Source organism: Drosophila ananassae, chromosome 2L (assembly GCF_017639315.1).
Source record: "Drosophila ananassae strain 14024-0371.13 chromosome 2L, ASM1763931v2, whole genome shotgun sequence".
Classification (NCBI taxonomy): Eukaryota; Metazoa; Arthropoda; class Insecta; order Diptera; family Drosophilidae; genus Drosophila; species Drosophila ananassae.
The window spans coordinates 22,397,659-22,417,052 of record NC_057927.1 but is presented as its reverse complement, the minus strand read 5'-3'; the positions used below and the strand labels follow the sequence as shown (position 1 = coordinate 22,417,052).

The 19,394-nt window shown below is 43.3% G+C and overlaps 3 protein-coding genes across 3 annotated transcripts; all 3 read right to left on the bottom strand.

Moving 5' to 3' along the window:
- Positions 1-8,371: 8,371 nt before the first annotated feature.
- Positions 8,372-9,549, bottom strand: LOC6501644 (DBF4-type zinc finger-containing protein 2 homolog). The gene has a single exon (XM_001955629.4). The coding sequence runs from the start codon at positions 9,397-9,399 to the stop codon at positions 8,533-8,535; it is 867 nt and encodes a 288-aa protein (XP_001955665.1). The 5' UTR covers positions 9,400-9,549; the 3' UTR covers positions 8,372-8,532.
- A 115-nt stretch (positions 9,550-9,664) lies between these two features.
- Positions 9,665-11,064, bottom strand: LOC6501643 (keratin-associated protein 16-1). The gene has a single exon (XM_001955628.3). It carries the CDS (start codon positions 10,916-10,918, stop codon positions 9,893-9,895), a length of 1,026 nt encoding a protein of 341 aa, XP_001955664.1. The 5' UTR covers positions 10,919-11,064; the 3' UTR covers positions 9,665-9,892.
- Positions 11,065-17,100: 6,036 nt separating this feature from the next.
- On the bottom strand, positions 17,101-18,047 carry LOC26513664 (serine protease grass). Its single transcript, XM_032449733.2, has 3 exons — positions 17,852-18,047; positions 17,747-17,792; positions 17,101-17,686 (listed from the first exon to the last, which is right to left on the bottom strand). The coding sequence occupies exons 1-3, from the start codon at positions 18,033-18,035 to the stop codon at positions 17,155-17,157; spliced, it is 762 nt and encodes a 253-aa protein (XP_032305624.2). The 5' UTR covers positions 18,036-18,047; the 3' UTR covers positions 17,101-17,154.
- Between the last annotated feature and the right edge of the window lie 1,347 nt (positions 18,048-19,394).

Genomic DNA, 19,394 nt, shown 5'->3' with positions numbered 1-19,394 from the left:
CCCTTCATTTCGTACATTTTCTAGTCAGGGCTTCAGCTATCTGAAACATAAAATCCAACTGAATGGGTCGGAGCTTTCAACAACTATTTACACACCGAATACCATTTGAGAATGGTATTCCCCACTCGCACTTTTCGTTCGCTAATTTAAATTAATGCCTCTCACTGTGAATCGGAATAGGCTGTGTTGCGATGTTCTATCATTCAATTAAAAAAATAGGCAGGAGAACAGGCACATGCATTGGAAATGCGCGAAATAAACCGGGGAATTTTCGCACATTTCGCTCCTTTTTGCAAAAATAGGCAGGGTGAAATCGGATAATGGGAGTGGGAATGGGAATGGGATATGGGATATGGAACGCATGGGCAAAGCAATTTGCACCACCCAGTCCCGGACGGAATAATGAAGTGTTTAGTTGATTATCTAAACGCACGGCTCTGTATCCGGAGTTGGATCCGGCACCACACCCATTCAGGCCTGGAATTGCTTGGGTTAGTTTTCGGTTGAGTCTATAATGCGCCAAATAAACAGCTAACAAGTTGGTAATAGAAGAACTCTAAAACTGCCTGAGGTCCGACCGCCCATACTCCTCACACTACATGCCAGCCTAAACGCACCTGCAGAAAATGGTTGGTTGGGTTAGCTGGTTGTTTGGCAACATGCTAGATACGAGTATGTAACGTGGCCTGAAAGTTGCGAACAAAAGCGAACAGCTCAATCCGTTGCAACAGCCGAAGGGGGCGTGGCACGCATTGTCTACAGGTAAGCCTTTTTGCGGTGGAGCTCCACTTTTTGGCCAACGCCGCCGCGCCTTGCCTGGCCTGGTCTGGTCTGGCCAGGACTGACAATGGAACAACAACGCACCGCAATTGCATTGATAACCAAAATTGTTTGGACTTGAAACGAGTTTCGTTCTGTTTCGTTTGGCCTGCTTTCGTGTACAGAGACCATATTTCACCACAAAATCAAACAGACAACAGGCTTCAAGCCACCTGCTTAGTTTGAATGAGAACAATTGTGGTTGAAAAGGTGGTGCAGTCTTTAGAATTCTAACAAAAATAATTATAAAGGATATCCTCACATTCTATTGGATTAGAAGGCTTCTTATTTTTCTCATTTAATAGAAGCTTATAGAAGTGGCTTAAGCCCTATTTCATCAATCTATTGAAAACCTTTTAAAACCATAACTTTAATTAAATAAAACTATCAAAACAACCTCGATTGTACAAAGGCTGAAGGAGGCGTATGCGTAAAGGCTTCGAGTTTGGCTCGCCACGATGTTTACGGGATGTCTTAATTAAATTTGATTAGCTGTGTGCGCAAATTAGTTAGTTTTGCCTGGGAATTGATGAGCGTGATGAGTTTGCCGACTAATTGGCTAATTGATTGATTGTTGGAGTTGCAAATGCACTGCCTCTTACCAAGTACTGCCGGCACTGCTCACAATGTTTGCCTAATTGCGCTTCAAATGCCCGTCAGAAGTTGGTATTCTTTGTGTGCATTTTCCTAATGAAAATCGAATGAAAGGGGATTGCCTTTGCCAGTCTATCAAAATCATATTTGCAAAATCCTGGCACTCCTGCATCTGAATGTTGATTTCCTTGTTTTTTTTTTTTTCAATTATTTTCAGTAACGCAGATTCAGATTCAGATTCTTTGGCTGGGGCCTGCTTAATACATATCGAAATAACCTTGGTCCGAAATTCGCCAAAAGAATAACTGCGCATTGTTTGCGAAGAACAACTTTGCTTTCTCCTTAGTTCTTGGTTGTCAGAGTTACCCGGGGGATGGGATTCCACGGCAGGCGGGACAGGCAGGAGCAATGGCAGGAGGGGATTTCCCCCAACAAAAGTGCTAAAGTTTCCACTGCGCTCATGAAATTTCCACTTTAGTTGGGTTGTGTAGTAAATTTTTGTTTCTGCTTTTTGTTGGTTGCTTTTTTCTCCCTATACTCCATTCCACCAATAACCCACCCACTCCGATCTCGAGATTTCCCTGACTTTCCACGTCCCGTTCCCTCACGTCGCGTGCTTATTTCAAGTAGTTGAAATTATTTTATAGTATGAAAGTTTAGTTTTTTAACTTTGGCCGGTGCACAGCGAGATCCGTTTTCTCTGGCCCTGGCTTGTTTTATTTTATTCAGTTTTGTTTTTCTGGGCGAGAGCCCTTCGTCCACTTGGCGTCCGCACGCGCTTTTTGTTTTAGCATATTTATATTTTAATAAGCGTTCTGGCAGCTGCGCTCCAGCGCCTCCTTCGCCCTTCGGTCTTCGCCTTCGATGCCCTGCGTAATTTTACTGCAATTTCTGACAGTTTTAGAAATCTTCGCGAGCAGAACTTATGAACCCAAATGCGCCTGTCAGTGCCAAATGGCCTGGCAGGCGGGCAACGTGGCGTATGATTGTTATTAATTTCATATTATGTCTAAGCACCATGGACTTGATGCTGCTGCTGCTGGTATCCTTTGTTGCCTGCTCTTCCGACTTGCAATAAGCAATAAGCGTTATAAGAAATGATATTTAATGTCAGTTCCGGCTAAAGAAATGGAAGGCTCTAAAGAAAAGGAAGACTCTCGCCTCCGACTTCGAGATGCAGTTCAAGTGGCTCCTTGAGGCAGGGAAATGTTGAGATTGCCAGAAGTGTCTGAGCATCCCATTTGCATAAAGTGCGGTTAATCTGGAGGATGCTGATGGGAAGGTGTCAAGTTAATAATTGCACTGTCGGAAAAGGCAACAAATTTATAATTTAAGATTAGATTACAATAATTTTGACTCATTTAAAGAAAATTGTAAAAAATCTATGCCAGATCTATTTTTTTGCCAACTTGTTTCACAATTTAAACTTGTTGCAGTGCATCTCTTGATTAAATTAAAATTCAATTAATTTGGCTGCTTAGTAGTTGGGGGCGTGGTGAAGGTTTAATAGGAAAATCCAACACAGACATGAATCAAAGCCTTATTGTTGTCGTTCTCGCCACAATTGTTAACCATTTTCACTTCAATACAATGTGCCATGGCTCTCATTATTGAGGATGCGTGGGTTTGTGTATCACTCTGTTTGTGTAAAGAGTTTGTTTATGACATTGTGCGTATGTGAGTGAGTGCGTGGTGCGTGGGATTGTGTTTGTAACAAAATATAATCATAAACGTAATTTAATCGCGCCAAACCGCGTCTGTCACGTACTTGCCAGCAACAGATACAAAGTCAGACACACACCACCCACACTAGCAGCGTTGACAACAAAAACTGTTATAATAATTCAATTCAATCCAGCCAGCCATTCCGCAATAATATCGATTCAATGTACTACATACGTTGCGAATCGTTTGCGACTTTGCCAAATCTAATGATCACCTGACTCCCCTCCACCCGATAGGAGGCTATTTTTCGGGTGGGTGTTGCGGAGCGAATTGATTTCGCTATCAGGGCACGTCAGGGTGTGCGGGTGTGTGTGAGTGTCTATTTGTGAGCTCATGAAACTATTTTCTATTGAATTAAATTGTTATCATTACAAATGGCAGGCCAAATGAGATTTGTATTTCGAAATGTTCAAATTAGCAGGGCTTGGCCCGGAATATTGCTCAAACAAAGTGATTAGCAAATCTCATGGCTTATTTCGGAACATTGTATTTCAGTTGCCTTTCAATTTGTTTAATTGAAGTTATTTTGACGCTAGAATTACAATCAAGAAAGTATGGACTTAGCTTATTAACATATAATTGGAAATTGTTCTATTATTTTAAATTTAATTAATCCTAAGCCCAACAAAGGAGTTAAATAATTCTTTTAAGATTTCTTGTTGAATTATTTTAAATTAATATGCCAGAAAAAATTTCTTGGAATCCATTTAACTCAAAAAGTCAGTGGAGATTTTGTCAAATGCCAGCCACCTTTCACTGGCTTCCATCAAGAACCACAAGAGTAGAAAGAGCTGGAGCTGTAGCTGGAGGAGGAACAGGAGCCAGTGAATCAGTCACGTGTGTGCGGAAAATCAAAACGATTTGCGGATGCTGTCATTTCGCTGTGGCACTGCTTGTGTGTAAGTCTTTTGTTTGCCATTTGGCGGAGCGCTCTTCGCGGAGCGAGCGTGAATGCGCGTAAATTACGGCTGACAGAGACAGCTTCCTCTGATGTGGATGCGGATGCGGATAAGAGGGTGGATAGGGCTGGCTATGAGGAACAGGGCTGGGGTTTTGCCTTTGCCTGATTGATGCGCTCGCCTGCAACTTTCGCCACTTAGCCGTAAGCCGCGCATCCGCGTATCCCTGGCTCCAGAAATCGGAGCCATTCCACTGCACGCATGACAGCTGCCATGTGTGCTGGCATCCTCGCACAGCCTCCTATCCTAGCATCCTTGCCGGGCTAACCACAGTAGTGCAGGGTAAACGCTTCCACACGCTTTGTCCTTGTCACCTTTTTAGTTTTCGGTGTGTTGACAGGCAAGCACTCAGTTGACATCGCAGCACTGACATCTTTTCCCTGGTAATAGTTGTACACTCTACAAAATGGTCTTGTTTTTTGAATTTTCAACAAATTAAACTGTCCAGGACCCTGGACAGTACCTGGAGTAGTACCTATTTTTTTCAACTTTTTTAATTAGAAATATTTTATTAAATATACTTTTTTTTTTTAGCAATTATGGTACTTCCTTGATCACCTAATTACAGACTTATTTAAGTTTCTGATGCCTTTGTTTTTTCCCGTGCATTATAATCTATCCTATCCTGGCGAGTGCATTTATCGCGATCTGGAATGCCTTTTGAATAACTTGCCATATTAGCGTGTTTCCGTTTCCTTTCAGCTCAGCTTAGGACGCAGGCAAGCAGGCTGTGAGGCAGGCAGGGAGCTTAGTTGTGTCTGAGCGTCCTTGTGTGCGTATTTGTCAAAAGGATTTGGCAGTGATTTAGCTGCTGGCCCAAATTTCATACCGGATTCGGTCTCTCTTCCTTTCACACTTTGGGCCATCCGACTGGCTGACTGACTGACAGACAGCCGGGTCCTCTCTCTCTGCTAGAGAAGAGACAGGATTAGGTCGCGCCCAGCCCTTTTAGCCGCTGCAAATTAGCTGCCTAATTGTTTGCCAAAGCCGCAACTTTGGCCATTTCTTCTTCTAGTCCGCATCCTAGAGTCCTGGCGAATTGCGTTTGCCATTTGCCGAATGACAGCTGAATAATGTGCGCCCCATAAGCAATTAACGCGCCTGCGGGGCTTACACACGTACGTCTCCGGAGTTTTGGGCATCGGAGTGAGTGAGTGAGAGTGTGTGTGTGTGTGTGTATGTCCCGAGCTTACAAATTGAGTCAATAATTTTGCTGGGCCCTTGACTGGTCCTCCTCATCCTCCTGTGGCTCGTCCTTGCTGCGACTCCTCCAGCTCCTTTCCTGATGGCACTTTGTGCATAATAAATAAACGCCATGAAATACGCGACTTAACACGCAATGTACAGCAAAGTCGCATGTCTCCATCTCCCTCTAGAGATTGTAGTTGTGTGTGTGAGTGTAAGAGTGCGCGTGTGTGTGGTAAACACCATATGACACCACCTTGACTCATTAATTACGCACTGGCATTTTTATTTTCATTGCATACTTTTATGCAATTTATTATTACAGCATTGCGGACCAGCAGAGCAGTGCTGGGAGAAAAGCACAAAAAAAAGTACTGGTTGATATACAAATTGCCTTTTTTTTAACACAGATGGATACACTCACACCGATACTCACGCACACTCATGGGAAGTTGTGGCGGCAGGACACACCGCAAAAGAAATGTGTGCTGGATTTTTGAGCTGGTTTCCATCTTGGCTGGGCCAGGAGCTCCCCATTGGCAATGTCCTGCGGACATATGTCTAAGTATATTTACGGGATGTGCATTTCAATTTCTTTTAAAGAAAATATCACCCAAAATCTGTAAGTTTTAGATGAAAAGAAAACATACTTTAGCTAAAACCTTTTAGCAAATCCTTAGTATCCTTTGGGATTACCACAAATGTGTGTTCATTTCGCCATTTCACGTATAAATTTCATTTATTAATTATGTAAAAGGATACTCAAACATAATTACTTTTTCTAGGACTGCAAAGGTAATTGCTATGGAACCACATATTGTTTGATAAATTGGAAGCTAAACTAAATTTCCCCGAATGAGAGAAACTTTAATCTTAATGCCGGATCGCAGAGCACTTCAGCTTCGCTTATGCTGGCAGGGCACCCCTCGGAAATGGAATAAATATTCACTTTTTACTCCCTACTTGTTGTTGTGGTTGCATTATTATTGTCGTAATTGTTGTTGTTTTGGTCATGGTAGTACTGGTGGTGGCGGTGGTGGAGCTGCTTTTGTGGTTTGCTGGTCGAAAATTCCCCAAAGAATCTGACGCACTTATCGCAAATTACTTTCGCAGTTGCAGTTTCAGAGCAGCAACGTTGCTTTTGTGTATAAATTTAACAATTTACTCATACACGTGCAGGCATGTGTACATTGCAAGCGTAGGGGATTGTAAATTACCATCCCAACATACATACACCCACACTCTCATACAGTCGGACCACTTTGAGACTAAATGCAACCAAAGAACGTGCGTTGTCCATGGCCAGGACAGGATTTGTAAAACTTTTGGCCAACTGGCAAACATGGCGTATGCGTAATATTTCTCCCTGCCGCAATATGCATGTCCATGTTACCGGACAAACTTCATTAGCAAGCCAAGCCGCCTTCCAACTTGCCGCAATAACAATGCAAATGTAACAGCTCGAGATGTTGCCAGTGCTGCAGCTGCAACTGTCACTGACACTGCTACTGCCAGAGCAACTTTTGTGTTGCATTGCATTTCCCCAATTAGCCGCACAACTCATTAAGCTTTCCCGACGACTTACCGCCTTTTCGCCCAGCTTTCTTTCTGGCACTCGTCAATTAGCATTTGTTTCGGGGCGTTTAATGGCCATCCAGATGCTGCCGCGACCACCGCAGTTGCTGTTGTAACTGCAATAATTTATTGTTGCCGTTGCCGGCTTCATAAGATGTTAACGCGCACTTAATGCCACTTAAAAATGCGCATAAATCGCCGGAAGAAGGCATCGGGAAGGGTTGGGTAGAAACGGAGGACCAGCGGAGGGCCGACTGTCTGTCTGTCCACTTACATGGCTACTTACAACACTGCTCAAGCATATGTATGGAGATGGCCATGTTTCAACCTCTACCACCCAACTCCCTCGTGCTGGACATCAGTAGCAGCTGCATAAAAACAAGGTCGAACAGGGAACAGCAGAAAATATACAAGAACAAAAAAAAAATTAAAAAATGAGCAAAAAAATAAACAATAAAGCAAGAAGGCTTAAAGTAGCCGAACTGTTAATACACTTTCTTTGCAGTTTTTATAAATTTAACAAATAAACCTCTTGTTCCAGAAATCATACAATCTACTTGAACATACTATATCTTCCTATTTATTTTTCATATTTTTAAAAGTATAGTAATACCTTATTAGCTGGTATTTAAAAACGGGAACTGAAACTGCAACTGCGACTGCGGCACGCAATTAAGTGCATTTAATTAATTATTGTTGATAAAATAATATTTTTGCAATTTATTGTACAAGCGGTAGTTGCGGGTGGGGCCGGCCCCAGCCCCAGCCCATTGCCCGTTATTTATGCATATGTGAGCGCAAATAAATAACGTTGCCGTCCACCAAAAAATAAAAATAAAAGCGGAAAAAATGCCCGCTGCATTCGTTGACGTTATCAGAAAGCTGGCTGTAACCCAGCGATATCGCCCCTGTGGCAGCAGCATTGCCTATCGCAGTTGCAACATCGCAATGCCATCGCAACGCGGCTATGGCAGATCGATTCGAATAACAATAATTTCTTCCGGTCGAATGGCAGCGCCAGAACAATCAGACACCGCCAGAGATGCAGATATGCTGCCTCAAATGCATCTGATTGCCGTTGTTGTTGGTGTTGTGGCGATGCAGTTTGCTGCTGCATTTTAAACCGGATGCGCATAAGTATACGAGGATTGACAGGATGTGCGGGCCATGCACACGCATTTTGTTTGTTGCCGCCACGGCCACTGCCACCACGGTTCCTGTCCATACCACGTCCCCCCTGGGACGCCGGTGGCGCTGCATTTTAAATCAAAAGGGGCGGTACACGTGTTTCAAGTATGGGTCACGCCCCACACTAATTTGTATTGTTTTCGCTGTTAATGAATTTCATATATTGTATTTATGTGAAAGCTCTTAATGCGCAAATTATTTGCGTCGACACTGCTGGAGCCGACGTGGAATTTTAATTGGATGTCCTGACTCAATTTCTTCACCTACACAAACACCCACACAGATCCCTATTCCCATGTACTTTATACCTTTCAAAAGCCATCAAATTTTGACAGTCAATTTCAGACTTATTTAATCCATAGAATTTTGAAAAAATACGAAACTTGTAAAGTCAAAACTTCGGACTGGCCATAATTTTGGATTTGAACTTCCAATCACGCTCATGGATGACAGTTTCATGTTCCACAATTTCCAGCTACTGCGTGGCTTAGCAGGGTCCGCAAGGACCAAAACCGCATGACGGTGGCCCGCAAGGTCCGCCGGGTCCACAGGGACCGCAAGGACCACAAGGTCCACATGGTCCGCAGGGTCCACAAGGTCCGCAGGGTCCGCAAGGTCCACAGGGTCCGCATGGAGGGCAAGGACCGCAGGGCCCGAAAGCTCCGCAGGGTCCGCAAGGACCGCAGGGTCCGCAGCCGGGTCCGCATGGTCCACAGCCGGGTCCGCAGGGTCCGCAAGGTCCGCAGCGTCCTTCGGCAACAGGGTACTGGCATGTAGAGAAGCATGGTAGTGGGCAGCAAGGTCCTCCTGGGGCGCAGGGTCCAATGGGGCACGGCGGGCAGGCGGCGCTGGGTTTGTAGTTGATTGGTCCATTCGGATAGCAACAGTACTCCCTTGGCGGCGGGATGTCGATAGTCTGGGGCTTCGGTTGGCACAGGATCGACTGGCACACCTCCCTTGGCTCGCAGACACGCTTCGGGTAGCACACAACATAAGGATCGGGAATCATGGACGGGTAGTAGATAACCCTGGGTTCCCGCACCATCTGCGAGACCCAAATCAGCTTCGGCACCTTGATAACCCTGGTGGCGTCCACGACCTTGGGTATGGTGATCTGCCGGCATCGGTTCACCACCATCGGCTCTGGAACGATCTTCTCCGTGAAGACGACCCGCTTTTTGCAGATCATGCGGGGCGGCTGTTGGACCGTGATACATTTCGGAAAGGGTGGGGGTATGCGTGGGGCGCACTGCGGCAGGGCCTCCAACTGCGCCGCATTGTAGCACTTGGGCGAGCACTCGAAGGGGCCGCAGCAGGGATCGCATGGGCTGCAGGGACCGCACGGGGAACACATGATTCGATAAAACGGTTATCCAAAATTAGGTCTGAAATGAAATCAATTTTTTTTTTATATATTTAATTTTTTTTGCCACGAAAATTTTCAGAGAAAATTTGGAAGTGTATCGAAGCGAAACTGGTTTTGGAATGAGATCTGAAAGTATCAAGCCTCATAAGGAGAACGGAACAGAAAGGCAAAGCCTACTTGGTGTTTTAAATATTTAAAATTTGGAGTACCACAGCCTACTTGGTTTCAAAGAGAAATAATAAATCAGGTGACATTCGCTTAAATTCCGTTTATTTACAGCCAATGAGTCGTCAATGCGTTGACAATAAAGCAAAGTAAACTATAGACTTTGGAGAAATTTTTAAGGCAAGACTTTGGAATATCAATCTTCTGGCATAGACACGGTCCACAGAGCACTGGGCGATGACAACGGGCAATCCTGGCGGCGTCCACATCCAAAAGGGCTGACAGGATACTGATAACGTTGAAATCAATACCGATTCTAACAGGGTCCGCAAGGACCGCAGGGGACTTGGGGGCCGCAGGCTCCAACGGGCCCGCAATGGGTGTTCCAGGGTGTTGGGGCACACGGGTAGCAGGGTCCGCACTCTGGCGATTCGTAGGGACACGGTGGCGAACAGGGTCCGCAGGGCCCACATGGCCCGCATGGGCTATTGCTGAGCGGTCCGCACGGACCACAAGGAGCGCAGGGTCCACATGGTGCCGGTACATACGGTCCCGATGGCATCGTGAGGCCGCAAGGCCCACAATTGGGGACCGCGCACGGTCCGCACGGTCCACAGGGTCCGCAGGGTCCACATCGGGGACCGCATGGTCCGCAAGGGCCACATCGTGGTCCGCATGGTCCGCAAGGGCCACAGGGTCCGCAGCCGGGTCCACAGGGTCCGCATGGTCCGCAACGGCCCTCTGCGACCGGGTACTGGTTGGTGGAGAAGCAGGGCAGGGGGCAGCAGGGTCCCCCCGGAGCACACGGACCGATTGGGCACGGCGGACAAGCGGCACTGGGTTTGTAGTTGATGGGTCCATTCGGATAGCAGCAGTACTCCCTGGGCGGTGGAATATCGATGGTCTGTGGCTTCGGCTGGCATAAGATCGACTGGCACACCTCCCTCGGCTCGCAGACACGCTTTGGGTAGCACACCACGTAAGGATCGGGTATCATGGACGGGTAGTAGATAACCCTGGGTTCCCGCACCATCTGCGAGACCCAAATCAGCTTAGGCACCTTGATAACCCTGGTGGCGTCTACGACTTTGGGTATGGTGATCTGCCGGCATCGGTTCACCACCATCGGCTCTGGAACGATCTTCTCCGTGAAGACGACCCGCTTTTTGCAGATCATGCGCGGCGGCTGTTGGACCGTGATGCATTTTGGGAAGGGTGGGGGAATGCGTGGGGCACACTGCGGCAGTGCCTCTAGCTGGGCGGCATTGTAGCACTTGGGGGAGCACTCGAAGGGGCCGCAGCAGGGATCACATGGGCTGCAGGGACCACACGGGGAACACATTTTTTCGTCTCGAATATACCGAAAATAAAATTTTTAAGAAAAAAAAAATATTCAAACTTTTTTTTAGACAAATTTTTGCGGTACAATTTGGAAGTTATCCGGAGCGAAAGTATAAACTGAATGAGATCTAACGGCACGACGACAGCATTGTGAAGGGTCTGTCTCACAGCCCTCTTCGATCGGGTCAGAGAAAAACGAGTTACTTGATTCGTTTTTCGAATCATTTTTATGGATCTCTTTATCAAAAAATAAACACAATTTCAAGCACACATTCTTTAAATAAATCTTATATTTTTTATTACATCACTTATCATTCACTTGGTGGTAACGTGTCCAAAGTGGTTATCCTTTTTGTGAACCGAAATCGGTCTCCACATGACGTATGGGAGACGTATCTGCATATATTTCAGCAATATGGCATCTGCCGTTGAGTGGGTTTAAGCCTTTAATATGCTAGCGCCTTTATGCAGGCAGTGCGTTTTTTCAGCAGCGGAAAGCCAAGTTGGAAAAAACTGCAACGAATTACAGAAAAACGTCGGAAAACACTCTGGCAGCTACGGCCTATTGAATATACTCGTACCTACATACATACATGGATAGAGAATGCAACTATTTTTTGTTTATTTAGCTGTGCGGCAGGACATGTCAGCGCCAAAAAAGCATTCTGTGTTGGCCATGGGACCTGAAAGCTTTAGTTCTTTGGTGGGTTGGGCGGTGCAATCAGCGCTTTGTGCATGCCACAACCATGGTGACATCGAACAATTGCGCATTCACAAAAAACTACAACAAAGACCGTGCTCACAGTGGCGCATCAATGTTGACAAAGGCTTTGGCCCGGGACTCACGTGAATTCTAAAATTGTTTAATTATTTTAAATATGAAAGAACATATTTTTACTTTAATAAAAATCTGTAAAAATATTTGAAAAATAAATAGACAATAAATGGACAACCACTTACTTCGCAAAATATTATCAATTAAGAATCCGAATATCTATTTTTGACACTAGCATTGATTCAATCGATCTGGATTCAGCCGTGTTCCGGGAATTTGCTCAGTTTCTTGGCCTGTAACAACAAGCCCTTTGGCTTAGGACCGTAATTATGCAAGAAAAACATAAACTTCTGGGCGTTGAGTGGCTTGGGACGCTTATCAACCGACAAGCTGTCGACCCAAGTTGCAAGTTCTAGCCGCAGACAAAGCTCGTGCTAATCCTACAGTTTTCAAGGCCCAAAGAGCCTGTCTAATCACAGCCTCGCCACTTGGCAACACAGTGCCACCGAAATTGTCAGCTAATAATGCAAACAATAACAGGCAACAGTCCGAAGAAATGGACCACATTTCCCATAATTGTTGGCTAGAGTTTTCCCGGCTAAGGCGTCGCAATTAGCGGACTTAGTTTGGGCCTCCGAATGAATAGTCTGGGGAGGCTATGGAAAAGCCGGTCATAAATTGCTGGGTAAAATGCCTGCTTCGAGCCAGATAGAGGCAGCAAGTGTCAGTTGTCAAGTACACATTTTTTTTTTCAGATGACCGCCACAGCCGCCGCCGATTTGCGTCGATTCTCCTTGAACTCCATCGTTTTTCTTTCCGCTTCGATAAATGCCTCAGGGCGGGTGGATGGCGGACATCTTTAATGAATTTAATCGCGTGAAATAAACATTCCAAGGAGCAGCCCCCACGAAAATCACGCACATCTGGCAGTGGCGACTGTGGGCTGGTCCATGGTCGCTTATGTTGTTTGCTTGCACTCTTTGCGATCGCCTGACGTTGATAAGTATTCTGATTTATTGACAAACAAACTGTGAGCGAGGTGGTGCAAGTGTGTGCGAGGCTTTTGTGGCGGCATTTATTTAAATTTATATATTTATTTAACGGCACTGCACAAACAAAAGCAGTCTCAGATGGACAGATGGATTGTCGTTTCATTGGAGCCGTGCTTAAAGCACGCTTTTCGGCTTCTGTTTTTTATGCATTTGCTACGCTGCATTTCCGTTTGATTTCAATAATTTCAACTTCCGGCACAAACCGGAAATGACAAATAAAATGCACTGCCATTGAAGTGCACTGCACAAAATTCAAACTCCATATAATCAGTCAGTACATTCAGGAAATATAATATCGTTAAAAAAATAAGTATAAATGTATCAGATTTCCATTTTTCATAAAAACTCCTTCTTGCAAAAACTCGATGAAAAAATTGTATTTTTCCTTTTTTGTCAATTCAACCCAAGCTTATTTAATTTAATTGCATCATCTCCGGCTGAAACTGTTGGGGAAAACGCATAAATTACGTGATTTTTGGTGAGGCTTCTTTTGGCCAAATCCGTGCATAAAAGTTGTTTTTTCCCCGCTAGGCAGTAAATTTGCAGCACTGAGAGGCGTACATGCATGCATATGTGGAATAACCATGAATTACATAAAAAGCCACAAATACCGAAGTCAAAATGCGTGGCCTGAACGATTTTGTTGGTCTTATTGTTGTTTCGTTTCAGTATTGTAAAGCATTTCGATGCGTATGTGAGAGTGTTCGTGTGTTTGTGTGTGGCAACCATTTTCCCAGGCAGTCCAGTCCCTTGCAACATGCAAACGATTCAGTCAACGGCAAAAAATTCAACTATATATTGCAATCCTTTAGGCACGCGGAACATAATGAAACGAAAATGCTACTGTGGCACCAACAGCAACAGCAACAGTGCAGTAGCAGTTGCAAGGACATTCACTAGCATGGACCATGGACCGTGGTCCGTGGACTGAGACCGAGGACCAAGGACCAGCCGAAGCCGTCCGCTTTCCATTTGCCGAATAAGAAAAAAAATAAATAAAAATGTGAAAATATTTCTTTGGCCAACATTTTTACAGCTGGCCCTTCTCTGTTCGGCATCCTCCAACTTTTTCTTTCCATTGGGCTGACCCACCCAGTTCACCAACCAATTCGCAGACATTTTTTATACAAAAAAAATGTTTTTATTTATACCGCTGGGCCCGACTGGGCCTGGGCTTTGCATCCCACCAAAATCCTTGCAGCTGGGCCTGGCCTGTGGCCGCCGGTTGATTTATATTGATGAATGCCCGTTTGTTCGTTAGTTCCGTCTTCGCAGGCTGCCAAAGAGATTTACTTGTTCGGGGGCATCGGGCTGGAGGCGTGGCAGTCATTTTACTCTTTGCCTTTTGTTGTGCTGCACTTGTATGTACAAAAATATACATGTATATGCACACAAAAGCTACCAGCAAGTCACTGCGTGCACTTGCTTATGCTCAGTGCCAGAAATTATTGCATACTTTACGGAAATTAACCGCATTTCCATTTCTTGCACGCACACAGGATGGCAGCGTCATCTCCTCCTCGCTTTCGTCCTGCTCCCTGCTTGGGTGCCTCCTGTTCGTTCTTGTATACATATTATATTTACAATTTTAATGACTTTATTTTTGTTCTGGCATAAAATGTGTTGCTACACTTTAAGTTGCGAAGAGGTATTTGGCGTTTAAAAAAAAAATATTTTACCATATACAAATTATATTAAAAATTTAAGATATTTTTTATGGGAAATTGTTGTTAGGCTTACAAGAGAGATAAGTTAGTTTTTATTCAAAAAACAGATTTAAATAGAAATAAGTTGCGTAAATTATATTACCTAAAAGAAAATGTATTTTTTTTGTAACCAATTTTTGTAAGGTATTTAAGATCCACTTCTTTTCACATTTAATTTCGTAACATTTGCCCTTTAACAGGCCGGGGTTACTTCGGAGTAGGCTGGGCAAAATGGCAAGGGAATTAAGTGAAAGAATCAACCTTCCTGCAATCATATTTCTTTGTGACGTTTTCCTTGTGCATTATTAATCAACTGGGAGTATAAAATTAATGTTGACATGCACTTATTTATAAAACGCAACTACGGAGTACCAGAAAACAACAAATATATCAAGTGGAAACCGTAGATTTTTTCCATCTTTCAAGACTTTCTTTCTTTAAGGATTTCAAGGAATTATTTGATCCTTGGCAGGATTTTGAAGAATTGGATAATATACTTTTCATTTTTACCTTTGTTCAATTATTTGTATAATTTTGTTCAATTGATAATCCTCGAACGTTTCAGCTTGTTCTTTAACAGAAAATGAAGTATATTATTGACAACTCTAAAGGAACTGGATTCTCATTTAAAGAAAACTCGAATATCATTGAGATGAAAATCAGAAAAATGCTTTCGGCGGAAGGGTAAAAAAATTTAATTAAAAAAGTTATTGAGCTTGGACAGGACGACAAAACAAATTAAATTCCAGGAGAAGTCTAGTTTTCCCTTTAAAAAAATTGAATATCAAATAGTAACCAGGAGCAACACCTGCCCAGTTGTGTGCGATGAAAAATTCAAAACGATTAATAATGCGCTTTGTGATGATGTAAAAAAAAACAGAAAATATTGATTGCATTCAATCAAAGAAGGGCATGACAATTTCTTTGATTGTGCAACCCGCTGCTTTTTGCAAAACCATTCAACCACCCAGCTGCCAGAAAGTTCAAGAACTCGAGTGCATAGGGCAATTGGCACGCCGGATGCGTAATCTATTTCAAACAGCGACCAAGCATATCGAAGAAGCTATAGCTGTTGCCATAGCCATTGCCTCTCAACTGTCGGATGCATGCGAACACAATACAACACAATTTGCTCGTGCTGCTGCTGCTGTTCGTCCTTTCGTCTTTTTTAGCCTGTCAGGCCGTCTGTCCAACAGCGAGATGTATAGAGAAATTGCATATAAAATGCAGACAAATAACTTGCTCCCCATGTTTAGCGTATGCCCCAACGCCTGACATTAACAATGCAGCTGCAGTAACAGCAACAGCAACAGCAACAGCAACAGGAACAGGACCTGCACCACCAACTGCAACAGCAGCATCAGCAGCAGCAACATCAGTGGCAACCAGCTGGCAATAAAATGTAACAAACACATTGACTGCTGACAAATAGCATTGCCTGTCAATTCATCAAAAAGAAAAAGGCATTGGAGAGCGTCAGCGAACGCGCAAAACTATTGACATGCACACGCATATCATACAGTAAGAGAATTTCTTTTCAAAAATATATATAAAAAGGGGTACTATTAGAAAACTATTAGGCTAGATGATTAACGCCAAAGGTGGGGCTTACATTGGGTTGAGAAACTATAAGCTTGTTGCTGGAACATCATTAAGTACAAAAGCTAAAGAATTTTTCTCACTGTTGCGCAAGCGGATTCGATCAGATGCGAGACAGCACATCCTTGCACTGCTGACTCGGCAGACTTGCAGCAAATTTGCTTAGCTGCCAAACCAAACTTCGATTGCAACGGGCCTGTGCTTATGTGTCTATATCGCAGAGACTGTTACAAATTGTTTTGAAGTGAAATTCAAACTGCATTGGGAAACGGTGCATATTGCTCTGGGCCGGAACTTCTCGACCTCGCAGTTTTTAAATTCATCCCCTTTTCTTTTAGGTTCAAAAAATGGCAAGAATAAAAATTACATTTTTATGAGCAGGATCAAAGCGATAATTTCATTTTTCTTTCGAGGTTGACTTAGCAACTAGGAAGTGGTATCGCAAAGCCTTTTTTCAACATTTATAAGTCCCCTTCTACTTCTACTTTAAAGCCCTTACCTTTATTTCATTTATAACAAATTGCCTCAATTATTTCCATTTTCCCCGCCCAGCGCCATCGCTTTATGTTTGCGTAGCAAGGGTATAAAAACTTTATTAAAAACTTTTGTACCCCAAGCCTTTTTATTATACCTCGTCTGCCCTTAGCCGTGTCCTGGTTTATATACCTTTATATATATAGGGATATATTTATAAAATAGACGCACATTTAGGCGCCATCCTTGCCGCAATACTGCACTCCAGGGGCGTTGAAGAAATCAAATTAAGAACATTTTCTTTGGCAAAACTTTTTGCGCCAGTTTAGAGTTTTGTAATACTTCAACGACCACCACTACCCCTGCTTTCCAGTTCAGCTATTAGGGCTCAGGTCCTGTCTGGGTTGCGGGCGGCTGCTGTTTGTTCTTGGCCCCATGTGGTTACTTTAAAAATGCTAAATAGTCCCAAAGCAATTGCAGTCAAAACAACATAAATGGAAGCAAGACAAGCGGCAAGAACGCGACGCATAAAATTGGCTCCCAACGCTTAAAAGGTAATCTCCTATTTACTTAAATATTTTTGCTGTCTAATTATTTCATTTATTAGCTGGGCAGAATGATTTTTTTTATTTCAATTCATTATGATTTCAATATCCCACACCCTTTCCATTATCCAAGTAGAGAAACTCACAACATCGGTGTATATTCCATTGGAGCTACATGAGCTAAGTAATCCCAATTGTATATGTCTTAAGGAGTTTTCATATTTGTACACTCTTGATATCGGATTTCCGGGGGAACAACTATCCAAGTTAGCCGGGCCGACACAGATCTGAGATTCTGTGACGAGCCACCCAAAGGGGTTGTCACAATTCCTGTTATCGCGATCAACAACCCAATTATCAGCCACAAAACCGTTTGGATTTTGTACCCAAAAGGTTGAGCGAAAACTTATGGCCCGGTCTTTCCATGACTTCATCTTAGGGCTTATAAAAATGCATATCGGTCGTATGTGAGGCTGGAATATCACCACTTTGTGAAATTCGAGCAGCGCAATATTATTCTCTAAGGTTTTTGATGAAAAGTTTACGTGGACGTACGCTTTTTTAACAGAGTATTCTTCTGCGGTTGTTAAATTTTGGCTTTCTCCCAACCGCACCAGTCTACGAAATTTAAATGACGATTTAGTTATTTTGTCTGCTAATGTGTTCTAAGAAACTTACATTTGGTTGCGATTTATAATGCAACTGGCAGCCGTCAATATAAACTCTGTAACATTATGAAAAAATTTGGTCTTTATTATTCTTTCTGAATTTTAGGAGACATACGGTTTGAAATTAGCGTTCCAGTGCAAAGAAAGTCAGTTTTATTTCGTATTAGAGCCATCCAGGGATTACTATTTTTGGAATTCAGATCCACAGTTCCACAATCCGGTTCCAAATATATAGCTGATGCCTGATGGATTATGAAACATGAAGCAAATAAAATAGTTAAAGCCGCTGTATACATCATCTTTCGTCGAGAATGGCGAATAGACTGAGCAGCAGCCTAGATTTAAGTCTCGCTTGAAGCCACTGTTTTTTCCGAAAATGCTTATCAGTTGCTATGAAATAATTAAAAAACAGAGGCGTACATAGCAAATTTGATGGGAAGGGGGTTTCTTAATCTAATAATTATAAATAAAATTATTCAAGGGAAAATTTTTCATGAGAAAATAACTAAAATGAGGGATGAGCATGTTTCTTATATGTTGGTGCTATTTTTTAAATTTTCAACTAATCAGAATTTTATTTTTATTTGATGCTTAATAATAGCCACTTCAAGTACACAAAAAAAAAAACAACAAAAAATACTAAGTGCTTAAATGATTTCATGGAAAAGATTTGCGAAAACTTGTGCCTCCAATATGCATTGTTTCCTTCTTGGATAACCAACGGCACACACTTGGCCAATTCTTTCAGTTAACCAGAGTTTACAAGGTCAATTCAGTGGCTTTTGTGTGGAGGAAAATGGCCCCGATCCTGCTCCTTGTCTTCCGCTTGGGCTTATTGTTTTGCTGTTGTTGGGCCATATCCCTTTCAAGTTCAATAATGTCATAGAGCGTGTCGCAGGGCAGGCGTCCAAATTTATGGCCCGAACGGTTGACCTGAAGGCCGCGTGGCCCATAGCAGCACGTGCTTTGGGCCAGGGAAATAATTTAGCCAAAAACATGTGAAGCTCGGCATATAAATTATGCACACTCGCTCGACAGACGACAACACATGGGTTGCTTTAAGGTATTGTCTATAGAGGACCTGCCCACCGATGCAACAGCAACAACCACTGCGACCGACATAACTCACCGCTTGGCCTTTTATTTTATTGTATTTTATCTTTTGGATTACTTTCTGCCATGACCACAACAAATAAACTTGAGCATCTTTGGGAAAACCCACAACGGCAAGGTGGTGGGGGAAAACTCTGACAGGAAAAGAAAAGATTTCCGTGGCATTGTTGGGATACACTGGGAAAAAATGGACTGAGAAGTTCATAAAGTTAGTAGTTATCGTTTAAAGGTGTAGTAGATGTTGGCAAATTTATAAAAGTGTTAAATAAAATATAAACAATTTAATTATATTTTTTTAGATGTATAGCATGTGTATAAATATTATCCTCAGTATTTCTTCTTGGCTTGAGTTTGCCCGGAGGTCTCCAGCTGGACAACGGCAACAATTGCGCATGTTAACATACTTGTAAGTAGTTTTTCCACTTTGCCATGGAATGGCAGAAGTCTTTTCCTTTTTCCACGCTTATCCACCACCACTAGTAGCACCACCAGAGCTCTTCACTCCCACAACGGACAACGGAGAACGGACGACGGACACATTCGTT